This window comes from Vitis vinifera, chromosome 18 (genome assembly GCF_030704535.1).
Source record: "Vitis vinifera cultivar Pinot Noir 40024 chromosome 18, ASM3070453v1".
NCBI lineage: Eukaryota > Viridiplantae > Streptophyta > Magnoliopsida > Vitales > Vitaceae > Vitis > Vitis vinifera.
In genome coordinates, this window is record NC_081822.1 from 18,519,043 (window position 1) to 18,537,291 (window position 18,249).

General features: G+C 35.0%; 1 protein-coding gene and 1 long non-coding RNA gene across 2 annotated transcripts; both read left to right on the forward strand.

The window, feature by feature from the left end:
- The first annotated feature begins 926 nt into the window (after positions 1-926).
- Positions 927-3,028, forward strand: LOC109121648 (uncharacterized). Its single transcript, XR_002028863.2, has 2 exons — positions 927-1,386; positions 1,972-3,028. It is a non-coding gene; the product is annotated as an uncharacterized LOC109121648 (long non-coding RNA).
- A 6,996-nt stretch (positions 3,029-10,024) lies between these two features.
- Positions 10,025-18,203, forward strand: LOC100252919 (probable arabinosyltransferase ARAD1). The gene is made up of 3 exons (XM_002270202.5): positions 10,025-10,840; positions 12,693-12,946; positions 17,518-18,203. Exons 1-3 carry the CDS (start codon positions 10,195-10,197, stop codon positions 18,067-18,069), a joined length of 1,452 nt encoding a protein of 483 aa, XP_002270238.2. The 5' UTR covers positions 10,025-10,194; the 3' UTR covers positions 18,070-18,203.
- Positions 18,204-18,249: the final 46 nt, after the last annotated feature.

Consider the following 18,249-nt stretch of genomic DNA (forward strand, 5'->3'; position numbering starts at 1 on the left):
ATTATTATTCAACCTCCTTTATCTTAGTTATAATTTATGAAAATAAATATGTCAATTTGATAATTTAAAATATGTTTGAAATTAATTTTATCAAACAACCTTAATACTTAAAATAAGAATTAAGTAATAAGTTTTAAGTTAACAAGTTAAGTATAATTTAATTTAAAGTCAACTTAACTTAAAGTAATAAATATTAAGTTTTACCAAACACCTCTTTAGTTTTCTACTTTTCTTTTGGATGAATATTGAAGTTGGGGTGTCCATTTGTGAGGATGGTCCTGTATCAATATTTGATAATATTTTAGTGAAATCTTTAGAAAGTTAATTATTTATTTATTAACAAGAAATAAGATAGATGATTTTGGTAATTTACTTAGAGAGTGTTTAGTAAATCGATTTAATGATTTAAAATAATTTAATAACTTAATTTAAATTATCATGAAGTAAATTAAGCATATATGGTAAAATAGTTTAATATCATAACTTAAAATAAAAATTATTTTAAGTATTAAATTTAGATATCTAGCATTTGCTCTATCTCGAAGCTCTATAGTGAAACAACCCTTTCTCTCACTATTAATTCCAGTGCCACCTAAATCTAATTTAATTATTAATAATTGATTTTAATAATTTTTTGATAATTTGAAATTTTAAAAATAAAACAAGATATTAATTATTTATATGTTTGATCATATAAAACAAGATTTTAACCATATTTTTCATGCTTTGACTACATTCAAAATCATACTCAAATCATATTTTATAAGATATAGGGAAAGTTGAGTTTGGAGTCGGCTATTTGAAACTATTATGGAAATCAAACCCCAAGATTGTGGAATATGGTATTTGATCGTGAATGAGAAAAATATTATGTTACCCATGCACTATATACTGCTTAGGTAAGCATTTCCAAAATTGCCCTTTAATTTTCCCTGTCAGTAGCCACCGGTCTCCATGTCAGCAAGCAAGTGCACAATTTAATAAACACTAAAATTTGAAACTTGAAGTTATGAAATCTGAAACCCACAAAACACCCGACCCGAGAAACATTTGAAAGTTAGGGAACTCTCTCTGTCACTTGCTCTCGTTTTGCCCTAACCTGATCTCAGAAAATGTTCATTTTCATAGCTCGTTTGATACAACCGATCTATTTATTGAGGTCTTGAGCAGGCGATGGATACCCATCTTTCAAAAGCCGTCTTCGTTTGATTTTGGCCTAACCCTGTCGTGTCTCTCTTCGTGAGTTGACCACCCAAACCCAATCGGTATCTTCCGAAAACCTTCAACGAAGCCAAAGTCGAGGCATATTTTCATATTTCTTCATCAAAGGTTGAATTTTTTTAAGGTTTCTGGAAACCGAAGTGGAGCTTCCTCAATCAATCTCAGGTGAGTTTTCCATTTAAGGATTCGTTTGGCTACTGAGAAAATATTAGGGTCGAAGGTGTTATATTTTGGGGTTTGTTGTATTTTGATTAATTTTCGCATGAATGAAGATGAGGGAAAATTTGTTTTGGTTAAAGAAGTTTTCAGATGGACCCACCTTTTTTTGAATCAGTTTCTTTATGAATTGAAAGCCACCGAGTTTTCCCTTTTGTTTTTTTGGAAATTATTTTTTTTTTCCAATTTCTTTTGCTTATTTTGTTTTGGAAAACTATCTCACTGTACTAAGAACAGATTCTAAGCCTTAAATGTCTTATACTTTGCTGGAAAGCGTTTTAAGCTTATAGGTAATAAAAAGCTGGCACCAGCAGGACTATGGCCATTAAAGTGCTTTATAGTGTGCTTGGTTAGCAACCAAGTACTTTAAGCTACAAGGGTTTTGGCTCAATGAGATCCAATAAGATGTTTCTGAACCTTTTGGAAGGACCTTCCCTGTTTCTTCTTAATTAATATTTACTTAGAACTTGATGAAACCTCTCTAATGCTTATGTGAATGTCTCACATTATTGATGCTTTGTAATTTCACTGCAGGAGAACAGAAAATGGATAAACTTCTAGCTATCAGATTGACTAGGTTTGTTGCATATTGATTAATTTTATCCCTGGAAATTGAATTCTAATACTTGTAGCAAGATATTTTGGAACATTTGAATATATGAAGTATTTGGAACCTTTAACTAGGGCCCTCTGATCGCTGATATTGTATATTGCAACTTCAATTGATTTTTCCTTGGTCAATTAACCATGATTTGTAATTTGTAAATTTCTGTGTGTATTTCCTCTTTTAATTTTAGTTTTTATTTATTTACTTATTTACTTATTTTTATGTTTCTTTGTGTAACATGTACTTGTCTAAAACTTGAAGTTGTGACCAAATGTTGCAAACATGTTTAATATATGTTTTTTTTTTTTCCAAAACTCTGAAATTCCTCACCTGTTAATCTGAATTTTCATCATTTCTTCCTATAAATTGTTAGTCCTTCGCTTGAAAAGAAGGATGGGAGGATGCGGAAGTTTATATTCTATATGATGTGTTAGAATTGTTAGTCCTTTGCTGGAGATGTTGTTTATATCTTGCGACATCTCATAGAATTTTTTAGGAAAAAGAAAAAGACATGTTTGTTGCACCTCAAATGCTGTAAGGCTGCATTTGGTTGTTCACTGTTGTTGTAAGGATAAAGGATTTGAAGATGAAAAACCGATTATTGCAGAACTGAGAAGTGAAGGCATAATTGCAATTAGAGCAGCAGGATTCTGCCGGGAGGGTCAGAACGGATACACACATTGAGAGAAAGTGGGATGAGAAGCATGAATGATGACCATTTTGGTTGTTCGGTATTTTCTGTCTCAAGGACAAGATGACTCAATTCTGTTTCTTGTACCATTTTTAGTCCTGATGTGAAGCCGATTGCCATTTGGGATGTTCTTACTTTGGCTCTAATACTCAACTTATATTTCAGGGATTTAATTAGAATTAGTTGTACCCATTTAATTTGTATACATAAGATTTTTGTAGAATTCACTAGCAATTTCTCCGATGTAATGAGGTATATTTGAAACCAGTAACTGAGTTGATCATTCTCTCTAACTCTGTCCCTCATTTGGTTTCTCCGAAACACTTTACAATTGAATCTTATCTCAATCAGACTACCAGTAACTGAATTGTAATGCTCCGACCACCAACTTTAAGCTTGAACAAGTTTGAGCCCAAAAAAGGGCAACCCAAATCCAGAATACTCTAATTACCCAGAAAGTAATCAATTTCCCAAAATCTGAAACAAAATATGATGTGTGTAATATTTGATATATTGGTAGTAATTATTTTAAATTCACAGGTATTATCTAATGGGAATCTAGAAATTTCAGTCAAAATATTCTTAAAAAAATAAAAATTAATTAATTAATTAATTATTATAAAATGTGTGTTACGTTGTAGACTAGAATAATGAAGTGGATAAGGTCAAAATTTTAAAATGTTAGTTTGAAATAAAATTCAAATTATTTTAAATAATCTCGACTTTGAAATTGAATTCAAAGCATGGATGACTAATAAAAATGCTTTAATTTTTCACCTAAAATTTGGTGGGTTGTTGGATGGAATTTTGGGTGTAGGTACTTTTTCTCTTTCTACTTTATAATTTTTTTTAAAAAATAACAGTAATATATATAAATTGTTTTAAAAAATTAAGGTATTCGAAATATTTTACTAAATTTTAAATTTTAAAAAAATATAAAATAAGTTCAATGAAACAAGACTTATTTTACAAAATAAATAAACAAATGACTCGAAATATAACTATTAGTGACCGCTAAAAAAATATGAATAATTTGTAAAAATGCGATAAAGATAAACCCGCTAAAAAAATATGAATAATTTGTAAAATTACGATAAACATAAACCCGGGTATAAAGAATGTGATCATGGTACAAAAAAATATAATTGAGGTATAAAATGCATAATGAAGGTAGGACAAAATTTGACAATGAACTAAAGTACAAAAATTATGAGTAAGATACAAGTAATGTGATTATAGAATAATAAATGTTACTATGGTATAAAAGATGTATTAAGGTAACAAAATGTGATCAAGGAATTAAGGTATAAAAAATGTGATCAATCTATGTAAAATGTGATTATGATATAAATGACACGATTAAGGCACAAAAAATATTATGATTAAAGGCAACAGTACCATAAAAGTACAAAAATGTAACTATATGTTAAATGTAGGTGTGGGTTAGAAAAATCGAATTAAGATAAGAACAATGTTGTAAAAGTACAATGTGGTTATAATGTGGTTACAAAGTCTTCTTGCAGTTCTAGGTGTCCAACAAATGAAGTCACCACTAGTATGGTATGACAATTTTAGCACAGTACCCTTACCAGTGAATCCAATATTACATTCATAGTGAAAAGTTAAAAGAGTTCCTATCATTTTATTGTCCATGATTAAATTTTATTGTCCAATGAATCCACTAGTATGATATGTTTTTTATAATTTTTAATTATATTAATTTTGCATTATCCAAATATAATTTATATCAAAAGAAACAAGCATAATTTAAATAATTAGAAATTTATTATAGCTTATATTGACAAAATTTGTACATATTAGCTTAAATTTAAATTTGGAAAATGCTAAAATTTAATTTCCATAGATATAGTTGTTAGCTTTACAGCTCAAAAAAATTTTATTCCAAAGCATATGATGTGTCAAAAATTCTCAATTTTTGTAATGTTGTAACCTTTAGTGAACAAATTGTCTTATGCTCCAAACGTTTGAGTGAGCATTTTCAGTTTAACAAAGTAGATAATAATAATCACATAGTACATGTGAACACTACGACAAATACATGACTACACATTGATATTCATAACACATTTTCAAAACCTATGTTAAACTAGATATTACAATAAGCAAAACACATGCTACAAAGAAACCAGCAAAGAAAGTGATTACATATGTATATGAAATATTTTGCAAGGAATGTTGATCATCAACTGCAAGTTCAAACTTTGGTTTCCCAACAGATAAGCATTCATCACTTCTCTTCCACCTTGGTGCATAGAACACCCAAGCTTGGACAGCTTCCTCTTTAGAAGTATATGATTTGTAAACACTCCCCTTATAAAGGAGCTCATTCTTTTGACATTCGGCCCAAGAATCGCACACTTCATGTCTACGACCCACAAACACTACATAGTATGTTTGCTAGTTCGTCATCTGATCACATAATTGTTGTTGGTTAATTTTTTATAATCAATCAACTAATAACTATTGAAAAATATAGTATAAAACATATATAATTCACACATGTGTACCACATTGTAGGATAATAACAGTGATGATAAACTACAAAATTTAAAATATAACAAGTAATGTGTGGGATTTAAGATCTGAGGCTTGGGATAGGTAGAAGAAGCCAACTTTAACTGAGGTAGTACCTAAGGTCCCTTAAGGTAGTACCCAATGTAGATTAAGGTAGTACCTGAAGACTATTAAGGTAGTACCTAAGGTACAGTCCGCAAAAAACCAAAGGTGAACCACTTGCCCACACAAGAGAATCACATAATGGCATGCTCTAAGGGTCATAAAGGAAGGTTCGAGGCTTTGGATAGGTAGAACCCAACTTTAACTAAGGTAGTACGTAAGGTCCCTTAAGGTAGTACCCAAGGTAGATTAAGGTAGTACCTGAAAGCTATTAAGATAGTACCTAAGGTACAGTTCACAAAAAAATAAAAGTGAACCACTTGCCCACACAAGAGAATCACATAATGGCATGGTCTAAGGGTCACAAAGGAAGGTCCAAGGCTTGGGATAGGTATAACCTAACTTTAACTAAGGTAGTAATTAAGGTTCCTTAAGGTAGTACCCAAGGTAGATTAAGGTAGTACCTGAAGGCTATTAAGGTAGTACCTAAGGTATAGTCCGTAAAAAACCAAAGGTGAACCACTTGCCCACACAAGAGAATCACATAATAGCATGGCCTAAAGGTCACAAAGGAAGGTCCGAGGATTTGGATAGGTAGCACCCAACTTTAACTAAGGTAGTACCTAAGGTCCCTTAAGGTAGTACCCAAGGTAGATTAAGGTAGTACCTGAAGGCTATTAAGGTAGTACCTAAGGTACAGACCGCAAAAAACCAAAGGTGAACCACTTGCCCACACAAGAGAATCACATAATGGCATGGTATAAGGGTCACAAAGGAAGGTCCGAGTCTTGGGATAGGTAGAACCCAACTTTAACTAAGGTAGTACCTAAGGTCCCTTAAGGTAGTACCTAAGGTCCTTTAAAGTAGTATCCAAGGTAGATTAAGGTAGTACATGAAGGCTATTAAGATAGTACCTAAGGTATAGTCCGCAAAAAACCAAAGGTGAACCACTTAACCACACAAGATAATCACATAATGGCATGGTCTAAGGGTTAGAGAGGAAGGTTCGCGACTTTGGATAGATAGAACCTAACTTTAACTAAGATAGTACCTAAGGTACAATCTGCAAAAAAACAAAGGTGAACCACTTGCCCACACAAGAGAAGCACATAATGGCATGGTCTAAGGGTCACAAAGGAAGGTCCGAGTCTTGGGATAGGTAGAACCCAACTTTAACTAAGGTAGTACCTAAGGTCCCTTAAGGTAGTACCCAAGGTCCCTTAAGGTAGTACCCAAGGTAGATTAAGGTAGTACATGAAGGCTATTAAGATAGTACCTAAGGTACAGTCCGCAAAAAACTAAAGGTGAACCACTTGACCACACAAGAGAATCACATAATGGCATGGTCTAAGGGTCAGAAAGGAAGGTTCGTAACTTTGGATAGGTAGAACCCAACTTTAACTAAGGTACTCCTAAGGACCCTCAAGGTAGTACCCAAGGTAGATTAAGGTAGTACCCTAAGGAACAATCTGCAAAAAAACCAAAGGTGAACCACTTGCCCACACAAGAGAATCACACAATGGCATGGTATAAGGGTCACAAAGGAAGGTCTGAGGCTTGGGATAGGTAGAACTAACTTTAACTAAGATAGTACCTAAGGTCCCTTAAGGTAGTACCCAAGGTAAATTAAGGTAGTACATGAAGGCTATTAAGGTAGTACCTAAGGTACGGTCAGCAAAAAACCAAAAGTGAACCACTTACCCACACAAGAGAATCACATAATGGCATGGTCTAAGGGTCACAAAGGAAGGTCCAAGGCTTGGGATAGGTAGAACCCAACTTTAACTAAGGTAGTACCTAAGGTCTCTTAAGGTAGTACCCAAGGTAGATTAAGGTAGTACCTAAAAGCTATTAAGGTAGTATCTGAAGTACAGTCCGCAAAAAAACAAAGGTGAATCACTTGTCCACACAAGAGAATCACATAATGGCATGGTCTAAAGGTCACAAAGGAAGGTCCAAGGCTTGAAATAGGTAGAACTCAACTTTTAACTAAGGTAGTACCTAAGGTCTCTTAAGGTAGTACCCAAGGTAGATTAAGGTAGTACCTAAAGGCTATTAAGTTTGTACCTAAGGTGCAGTCCACAAAATACCAAAGGTGAACCACTTGCCCACACAAGAGAATCACATAATGGCATGGTTTAAGGGTCACAAAGAAAGGTCCGAGGCTTGGGATAGGTAGAACCCAACTTTAACTAAGGTAGTACGTAAGGTCCCTTAAGGTAGTACCCAAGGTAGATTAAGGTAGTACCTGAAGGCTATTAAGATAGTACCTAAGGTACAGTCCGCAAAAAAATAAAAGTGAACCACTTGCCCACATAAGAGAATCACATAATGACATGGTCTAAGGGTCACAAAGGAAGGTCCAAGGCTTGGGATAGGTATAACCTAACTTTAACTAAGGTAGTAATTAAGGTCCCTTAAGGTAGTACCCAAGGTAGATTAAGGTAGTACCTGAAGGCTATTAAGATAGTACCTAAGGTATAGTCCGTAAAAAACCAAAGGTGAACCACTTGCCCACACAAGAGAATCACATAATAGCATGGCCTAAAGGTCATAAAGGAAGGTCCGAGAATTTGGATAGGTAGCACCCAACTTTAACTAAGGTAGTACCTAAGGTCCCTTAAAGTAGTACCCAAGGTAGATTAAGGTAGTACCTTAAGGCTTTTAAGGTAGTACCTAAGGTACAGACCGCAAAAAACCAAAGGTGAACCACTTGGCCACACAAGAGAATCACATAATGGCATGGTATAAGGGTCACAAAGGAAGGTCCGAGTCTTGGGATAGGTAGAACCCAACTTTAACTAAGGTAGTACATGAAGGCTATTAAGGTAGTACCTGAGGTACAGTCCGCAAAAAACTAAAGGTGAACCACTTAACCACACAAGAGAATCACATAATGGCATGGTCTAAGGGTCACAAAGGAAGGTCCAAGGCTTGGGATAAGTAGAACCCAACTTTAACCCAGGTAATACCTAAAGTTCATTAAGGTAGTTCCCAAGGTAGATTAAGGTAGTACCTGAAGGCTATTAAGGTAATACCTAAGGTACAGACCGCAAAAAAAACAAAGGTGAACCACTTGCCCATACAAAAGAATCACATAATGGCATGGTCTAAGGGTCACAAAAGAAGGTCCGAGGCTTTGGATAGGTAAAACTCAACTTTAACTAAGGTAGTACCTAAGGTCTCTTAAGGTAATACATAAAGTAGATTAAGGTAGTACCTGAAGGCTATTAAGGTAGTACCTAAGGTATAGTCCGCTAAAAACCAAAGGTGAACCACTTGCCCACACAAGAGAATCACATAATGACATGGTCTAAGGGTCATAAAGGAAGGTATGCAGCTTTGGATAGGTAGAACCCAACTTTAACTGAGGTAGTACCTAAGGTCCCTTAAGGTAGTACCCAAGGTAGATTACGGTAGTACCTGAAGGCTATTAAGGTAGTACCTAAGGTACAATCTGCAAAAAACCAAAGGTGAACCACTTGCCCACACAAGAGAATCACATATGGGCATGGTCTAAGGGTCACAAAGGAAGGTTCAAGGTTTGGGATAGGTAGAACCCAACTTTAACTAAGGTAGTACCTAAGGTCCCTTAAGGTAGTACCCAAGGTAGATGAAGGTACTACCTAAGGTACAGTCCACAAAAAACCAAAGGTGAACCACTTGCCCACACAAGAGATCATATAATGACATGGTCTAAGGGTCACAAAGGAAGGTCATAGGCTTGGGATAGGTAGAACCCAACTTTTAACTAAGGTAGTACCTAAGGTCCCTTAAGGCAGTACCCAAAGTAGATTAAGGTAGTACCTAAAGGCTATTTAGGTAGTACCTAAAGTATAGTCTCCAAAATAACAATGCGACTTACAACCTTTTGCAATTGTTAGAGCTCGCTAAGTCTATTGATGTCCAAGGCTCTTTCAAAAACCTGTGACTGAGTAAGCTTTGACATTCCACCCTTTTCTATATTCATACTTTGTAATGGTAAGGCTCTCTTACTCTCGGTTAATAAATCTTATACTCTCAAGGAACAATAGCTACTGGAAGTGGAAGTTTTTGATGCTCAAGTCCAAACCCAAATCTATAGTACAAAATAAAATTATTTATCATCTAATAGTGAAGTTTTGAGATTGGAGGATCTCAATAGATATGAGAACTTATTCAACATGGTAAAAAGAAATTGTAGATTTGAGACTAGATGTTGATTCTTGCTGCTCATATTCATCGACTTATCTCAACAATTCAAGCCAAAATGAATGGGTCCTACCTATTAATTCCGAGAGACTCACAACTACACCTCTTCAACCTAGCTAGTTACTTAGTGTTCTTACGATGAAGTTCTCTGTTTGGTTGCTGAGATAATGGAGATAGATTGGTGGTTTTAGGGTTTTTTTTTACTAAAATGAGAGAAAGAAGATTAGGTGTTTGGGAAATTTTGTGTTCTCGGGTCGGGCATGAGGAGATATATCTTGAGTAACCCAACATCATTAACTTTTAGATTATTGTGTTTTATTAAATTTCAGATATATCCTGCTGACATGGAGACATTAAATGTTGTAGACATGGAGACGGTAAAAGGGTACCCGGGGAAGAGAAAAGGGACTAAGCATAGAATAATAGTTTTTCCATTCACGGTCAAATCCCATATTCCACAATCTTGGCGTTTGATTTCCATGATAGTTTCAAATAGCCGGCTCCAAACACAACTTTCCCTAGGATAGATATGCTGGTGACAAATTTACTAGTATAAAAACCAACGTAGTTGCCCTTTTTTCTTCCAGGGAGTGGAGAATAGGAGTGAGCAGGGAATAAATTAACTGCAACGATGGCTCTGAAGGCCACCAGCTTCACCTCAACCCTCCACCCATCTCTCTGTTCAGTCTCTTCTCTCTTCCTCTTCACTCTCATCTCCATTCTTTCAGTCTCTCTGTTCTTCCTCTTCACCACTGCTAACCAGTCCAAATCCATTTCATCTCAATCTATCATCTCCCAGACAACCCCCCAAGCCTCCATCAAAGTCTACGTTGTAGACCTCCCCAGATCCCTCAACTACGGCCTCCTCGACACCTACTGGTCTCTGCAATCCGATTCAAGACTCGGGAGCGAAGCGGATAGAGAAATTCGAAGGACCCAAATGGGGAAAACTCTCAAATTCCCGCCGTATCCCGAGAATCCACTTATCAAACAGTACAGTGCAGAGTACTGGATAATGGGGGATCTGATGACCCCTGAAAAGTTGAGATATGGGTCTTTTGCGAAGCGGGTTTTTGATGTGAATGAAGCTGATGTTGTCTTTGTGCCTTTTTTTGCTACGATTAGTGCTGAGATACAGTTGGGTGGGGGCAAAGGGGTGTTTAGGAAGAAGGAGGGGAATGAGGATTATGAGAGGCAGAGGCAGGTGATGGAGTTTGTCAGGGGGACCGAAGCTTGGAAGCGATCTGGTGGGCGAGATCATGTGTTTGTTCTTACTGGTAATGGTGATTCGTTTTCGAATTCCTTTTTTGATTTGTTGATTAGTGTTGCTTTTCATCGATTTGCTATGTGGGTCATGAGTTTCTTGTGTTAAATTTGTTCAATTTTAGCGATTGATTTTGTGATGGGTTGCCTATGTTTTTGGCCAAAGTTCTGCAGTTAATACTTCATTCTGTTGTTGTGCGGACGATTTTCCTTTTTTTTTTCTCCTTTAAATTTTCCTTATTTTAGCAAGTGTTTCAGATTGATTTTGAGGTTGATGCATCATATATGTCTATGGGTGTTCTCCTCAAAACATGTATAGTAGATCTCAAGTGAAAAGTTTGGAGATGAATCACTTAGTGGATGGTTATACTGTTCTTTTCATTTTTTAAATGCATGAACAGAAGCTGGATCAGTTTTGGAGAAGATGATAGAGTTGACCAGATTGGTGCCTGGAAGAACAATTATTTGTTCAAATAGGGGAAGCTAATTATGATTATAATTTAGAAGCCCTTTTCCATGTTCACTTACTTCCTATCCATTTTTTGGATTTTAAGATTGGATGTTACAGATATGTAGAAGATACAAAGAAACTTCTGGGTAAAGATGGGACAAGAAAATAAATCATGTACTGTACTATGATTGGATTGTGGGTGAGAGGACTCCAGTGTTGTTCCCTAGGGTTATCATTTGGAGCTTTTCATTTTTACCCTATTGTTTCTTGTGTTTGAATGGAATTTCTTGACCAAATTCTCCAATGGCGGACGTCTTTATCTTGAGAGAACACGTTGTTATCAACTAGTTCAATGCACTCTAAGTCTATCCAACAAAACATTTTTTCAAACTATTTTGCTTAAGTAGTTCACTCCTTATACGATAAACCCACAATGTGACTCCTCCTCTGATTAGTTTTGAAATTGCTTGTAAAGGCATCCTTTTCTAGTTTAGCTATGACCATGCTTCATAAATTGACTTTCTAGCTGCTTAGAAGAGTAGATAGCTAAGTTTAGAAGCCTAAGTTTTCTCTCTATAGGTGCATGAGGGATTGGTAGAGGATTTGAAGAAAAAGGAGCCATCACATCTTTGATGAGCATTGAAGCTGTTTGATTTTAAGTTATTCCTATCACTTTTTTGGCATGTTCTGTTGAGAAACTTAACTGAATTTCTTTGGGCAATTTCCATGTGTTTGGGATTCTCTTAAATTCTGATGCTTTGTGCCTCGGTAAAAACCAATAAATAGAACTGGTAAATTGTTATTCTTGAATATACATAAATCTTTGAAGGAATCATTTAATTTCACAAATTGCAGTTGTTTCTGTGATTTCTCTTGAATTTTGAAGTGAATGAATTGTTTAATCATCAAACTCTCAAGCAATATCAAGTTGCTTTAAAGCACATCTTATATTTCAAATTTTTATTGGAAGTTGTCTGCAATGGTTGAATCAGTTTCCTTGACTTCAGTTAAAATTCCCTAATATTAATATTAGAAACATATCACTTTTGGTTGAACTTTTCCAACCTTTTTTAGACTTATCTTATTTGTTTATGTCTATAATATGTATATGGCAGTTTTTGATAGAAAAGAACAATCTTCTCCAATGACTCACACTTCAATTCCTCTTTTATCTCTCGGCAATTATGAAAGTCAAGTTGAGAATATTTACAAAACCATGATCTTATTTATTCTACAATGCTCTATTTCATTTGGTGTTACATTTTTTACCGATAAGGTGAAAATATAGTCATGTTCTTTTGTTACTGGCTACCAAAAATGTTAATTAAGAAAAAAAATTAGAAGATGCTTTAGCAGCTTATGATTTAGTTTGTGGATTGTCAGGTAATCTTAAAACTTGAGGCATTCTTTGGCAGACCCTGTTGCAATGTGGCATGTCAAGGCTGAGATTGCTCCAGCTATCCTTCTAGTGGTTGATTTTGGAGGATGGTACAAGCTCGACTCAAAAGCATCCAATAACAGCTTGTCAGAAATGATACAACACACACAAGTTTCGTTGCTTAAAGATGTAATTGTGCCATACACCCATCTACTTCCTAGGCTGCATTTATCAGAAAACCAGATACGTCAGACTCTTCTTTACTTTAAAGGGGCTAAACATAGGCACCGGGTCAGTGCAAAATTTCTATGGAGAATTATTTTAATGTAGTTATCAATTACTTACAGTTTTCTATTGATTGTAGCATGATCTTTTTGTCTACTTAGATGATTTGCACTTGCTTGATATCAAGGTTGTTTGAGTTAGGTTATTGATAGGTACCTATTAAGAAGTGAATTGAGGAGGATCAAATGGAGATCATTTTAAGATCATATATGAAAAATAAAGGATGGTGTGTTTATATAATACAGATTCATATATCTGTGTCAGTGTGTGTGACATGTATGTATGTTTTTTTTATCAGAGTGTGTCTGTGTATGTATGCATGTGTATTGGTGAGAGAAGAAAACTGTAACTTAAGAAAATACAGAAAATAAAATCCTTACAAAATCAAGTAAAGCAGTAAGAGCGAAACCAAAAAATAATAACTTAGAAAGTAAACATATTGCACTAAAAAATTTTGAAGTTAATAGGTAGAACATTTTGGAGAAAAGGATGTTGGCTAACTAACAATGTATTTTGCATAACACACCCACTAGATTTTTTTTCCCTTAAAGTAAAGAAACAATCAAAGTTTTAAAATTTTTACCCAAAAAATATATTTTCTTTTGTGTTAAAGTGTGAAAGATTTGAACAACTAATTTGTATTATTTTATTGATTTTGGTGATTCATATAATCTGAGATATATGTCACACACTTGGGAGATCCCAAGCACCTATGAGTCACTTTTACAACTTCAAGCGTGGCTGCTAAGTTAGCCTCACCTTACCAAATGCTAATCAATGTATAGGAGCAAAAATGCATGAAATTGAACACTTGGAAGCTTGAAGAATGCACGCGTATTGCATAATACAAGGGTAAGAGCTTTAATTTGCCTCAGAGCTCTTCCACTCTTTGTTGTGCTTTATGGCTGTGAGGCCTTTCCTATTCACAATAGACACACTTAACACATTCCAAAAAATGGGATCCTGGAGATTTTCTAGAGCCTTCTATACAAGTTCAACTATGTACAAGTCTTTAAACAACTTTGGAGCATTTGATATAACCCTGGCTATATCTAGTTATAAGGCATTCCATACTATTCCACAGTCAACGTTACTCTGAAATATTCCACATAACTTCAGAAGTTTCTAGAACTCTGTGGTCTTCTCTACTAGAAGTTCCAAGGTGCTGAGCAGATGCCTCTGTAGTTCTATGAGTAATTTAGGATTTGTGTCTAGAACCTTCCTTCTGCAGCATAATATACAAGATGAGGAGTCATTTGCATGTGATGTGAGCATAGGAGTCTTAGATGGGAGATGATTGAAAATAATAGCATAGGATAAGAACCCTTTTTACAATCAAAAAAATTGGGAAAAATGTGTTTTTGGTACAAACTTTTGAAAGAAAAAATGGAAAAAAGAGGAGCCTCAAAAAAAAAATCAAAATGTCATATATTCTAAAGTCAAAGGTAGTACCTACATTATTAAAGGATAATACCTCAGTACTACCTTTTATCTAAAAGTGCATAAAACAACAAATATTTTGGGATCATATGATATAGTTTGAAATATGAAAAGATTCCCATTTTATATACATTTTCAATTGAGCACATGAAAATGTACTTTTCCCAAAAGGATTTATGATCATTAACCAGGAGCTTAACTGCTATGCTTGCTCTGTAAGATTTCTTTAACATACAACCTCCACAGTATGCTCTTGAGGCTGACCCAAATTGTAAGGCTCAAAAGATGTAGTGTGGGGTGGGGATATCAGAGGTTCCAAGTTTGATAAGTTTATGTAAATAGGACATGGGCAAAAGTTTTGAGATCAATATGCATGAAAGGAAGACCTTTATAACAAAGGGAGAGGTTCAATATCAAGTTTTCTTTATTTGCTTATCACACATACTGATGAGGATGAATCTTCAAGATATATATCAAGAAAGGGAATTAGTATTAGTTGTAATTAAAGTAGGATTAATATTACTTAGAATTAAATTATGATTAATATTTGTTGGAGTCTAATTAGGATTAGCTAATTGAGTTATAATATAATTAGAATTTGAGTCATGATAGGTTATTAGAGTCCTAGTAGACTTTGAATGTTATAATTAGAATTAAAATCATAATAGGTCATTAGAGTCCTAGTAGACTTTGAATTTCTTAGAGAAGCCTATAAGTAGGCTAATCAATGTAAATCAAAGAGATGAATTGATGAATAATATTATATTTTCTTCATTGAAAGGTTGCAACCCTCAATGATAAGACTCCATTGATTTTCTTCTAGGTGGGGCTCTTAGAAGGCCTTAGTGAGACTCTAAGGTTTTTTCATCTTTTCTTCATTGTTTCTTCTTTCTCTCTATTTCTTATCTTATAATTTTCTCTACCATAAAGTTTATTCTTTATTCCTCTCCTTACACCCTAAAAATAAAACCCTAGCCCACCTACCCTTGAGTGTAGGCAACCATCCTAGGGTTGTCCTACATCAATTTTGGTATCAGAGCGAAAATTCTTGGCATGAAGGCATATGTAATTGAGGAGTGGAGCAACGTATGCAAACATGGTTGAAGGCTACAACTTTTTTATGCAACCATTGGTGAACATACCAAGGCTAAATGAAGAGGAGGATTGGCGACGTACTAGCATCTTCCAAACTCGTGTTGCTTGTCAAGGGAGACTATGTACTTTGATTATTAATGGAGGTAGTTGTTCCAATCTAGCTTCAGAGGAGCTTGTTGAGAAGCTTAATCTAAAGATAGAAGATCATCCAAATCCCTATCAAATAGCATGGGTAAATGGTACATCTATTTTGGTGAGTTCTCGTTGTCTAGTGACGTTTAATTTCAGTAATAATTTTGAGTTATCAGCATGGTGTGATGTTTTGCCGATAAAAGTTGCCCATATTATGCTTGGAAGACCATGACTTTTTGATGAAAGGGTCCAACATGATGGATATGAGAACACTTACACACTTGTGCGCAATGGGCGTAAGAAGATCCTTCGTCCAATGAAGGAAATTCCACCACATAAGTAACTAGAGGAAAAATTAACACCCTTGAAACTAGAAGAGCCATCAAATATTCTTACTAAAAAGCAAGTCGAAGTTCCTAGAAAGGAGAAAGAAATCATCAATGATGAATCTAGAAAGCAAGAGGTGATGAAACTAATTCTAGATCAACCAATAAAAGAGCTCAAAGAAGTTGAAGAAGAATCGATGTTTGACTTCCCAAGGCCAAACATTATCATGAGTGCTGGCAAACATGAAGAATTTGCTGAAATTTCTTTTGAATATAGGGAATTCAAGAATCTTATTCTTCCACAAAACAATTTATAAGAAGAGTGTGGGAAACAACTTTCCACAAGCTTATTGAAGACACGTAATTATTTCAAGAATTATCGACTTGTTGTACAACATCAAAAAGTTTTTCGAAGTCCAATGTTTGTCTTGCATGAAATTGAACAAGTTCAAGAGATCTTGAGATCCTGTCTTACCATGGGATAGAGACGACGAAGAAAGAAAGGGTGGAAGGCATTTATCGGAATTTCAATTGATCGTGGGAAATCACTAAAACTCGAGGTCGAGTTTTTTTCAAGTCAGGGGGAATTGATGAGGATGAATCTTCAAGATATATATCAAGAAAGGGAATTAGTATTAGTTGTAATTAAAGTGAGATTAATATTACTTAGAATTAAATTAGGATTAATATTTGTTAGAGTCTAATTAGGATTAGCTAATTGAGTTATAATATAATTAGAATTTGAGTCATGATAGGGTATTAGATTCCTAGTAGACTTTGACTATTATAATTAGAATTAGAATCATAATAGGTCATTAGAGTCCTAGTAGACTTTGAATTTCTTAGAGAAGCCTATAAATAGGCTAATCAATGTAAATCAAAGAGATGAATTGATGAATAATATTATATTTTCTTCATTGCAAGGTTGCAATCCTCAATGGTGAGACTCCATTGATTTTCTTCTAGGTAAGACTCCTAGAAGGCCTTAGTGAGACTCTAAGGTTTTTGTCATATTTTCTTCATTGTTTCTTCTTTCTCTCTATTTATTATCTTATAATTTTCTCTACCATAAAATTTATTCTTTGTTCCTCTCCTTACACCCTAAAAATAAAACCCTAGCCCACCTACCCTTGAGTGTAGGCAAACCATCCTAGGGTTGTCCTACATCACATACATACAAAGGAGGATCTTGAGTATGCAGTTCCCACCATATTTGATGGATTCCAAACTATGATTTGGATAATGAAAAGATTATGGAACCAGGACATGGACAAAATTTTTGTTTCAACTAATTTTTCAAATATTCAAAAAACCTTGGATTTGGCACCTATTGAAATATTGGAATCCAAAAGGGATTATGTAAAAGAGGACAGTCTCTGACATTTTATCTGCTGCTATTTTGACACCCCTTATTTTGAGAAGTCAAGATTTTCCTTTTGTCATTTTTATGATGTAATGAAAGATAACCATCTTATTCCAAAGTACCCTTTCTTTTGCTGTGTTGAAAATCCATGTGCACATTACCTTTTATTTTTGTGAATGATGCTCATAAGTCATAACACCATTAAAATTTTCTATTAACAGGGAGGCCTGGTACGTGAAAAATTATGGGACTTGTTGGTATATGAGCAAGGTGTTATTATGGAAGAAGGCTTTCCTAATGCCACTGGTAGGGAGCAATCAATAAAAGGGATGAGAACATCAGAGTTCTGCTTGCACCCTGCTGGGGACACCCCTACTTCCTGCCGACTTTTTGATGCGATCCAAAGCCTCTGTATACCTGTCATTGTCAGTGATAACATCGAACTCCCATTTGAAGGGATGGTGGATTATTCAGAATTTTCAGTGTTTGTGGCAGTAAGAGACTCATTGCTGCCAAACTGGCTTGTGAGTCATCTTAGAAGCTTTTCTAAAGGGCAGAGGGACAGATTTCGTCAAAATATGGCACGGGTTCAGCCCATTTTCCAGTATGATAATGGGCACCCAGCTGGTATTGGACCTATCCCTCCTGATGGTGCAGTGAATCACATATGGAAGAAGGTTCACCAGAAGCTGCCCATGATTAAGGAAGCTATTATTCGAGAGAAGAGAAAACCACCAGGTGCATCAGTTCCACTTCGATGCCTTTGTACTTGAATCATGTCTTCATCTTTTTCAAGTATGGTAGCTGATAAGTGGTTCATTTATCTGGTTATTTATCAGAACATGACATATTGTTTCTTGTTTCAGCATAATGTAGTAATAATATGATATATTTTCTCCTTTGCAAACCTTATTCAACTGAACATTGTACAGAGGAAAATAGCAGGGCTTCCT

Excerpts from the sequence above, each read along its gene's own strand:
- LOC100252919 (XM_002270202.5), top strand. The coding sequence starts at position 10,195 with ATGGCTCTGAAGGCCACCAGCTTCACCTCAACCCTCCACCCATCTCTC. Across the intron at positions 10,841-12,692 it reads TCATGTGTTTGTTCTTACTG|ACCCTGTTGCAATGTGGCAT; the intron begins GTAATGGTGATT and ends ATTCTTTGGCAG. Across the intron at positions 12,947-17,517 it reads GGGCTAAACATAGGCACCGG|GGAGGCCTGGTACGTGAAAA; the intron begins GTCAGTGCAAAA and ends TTCTATTAACAG.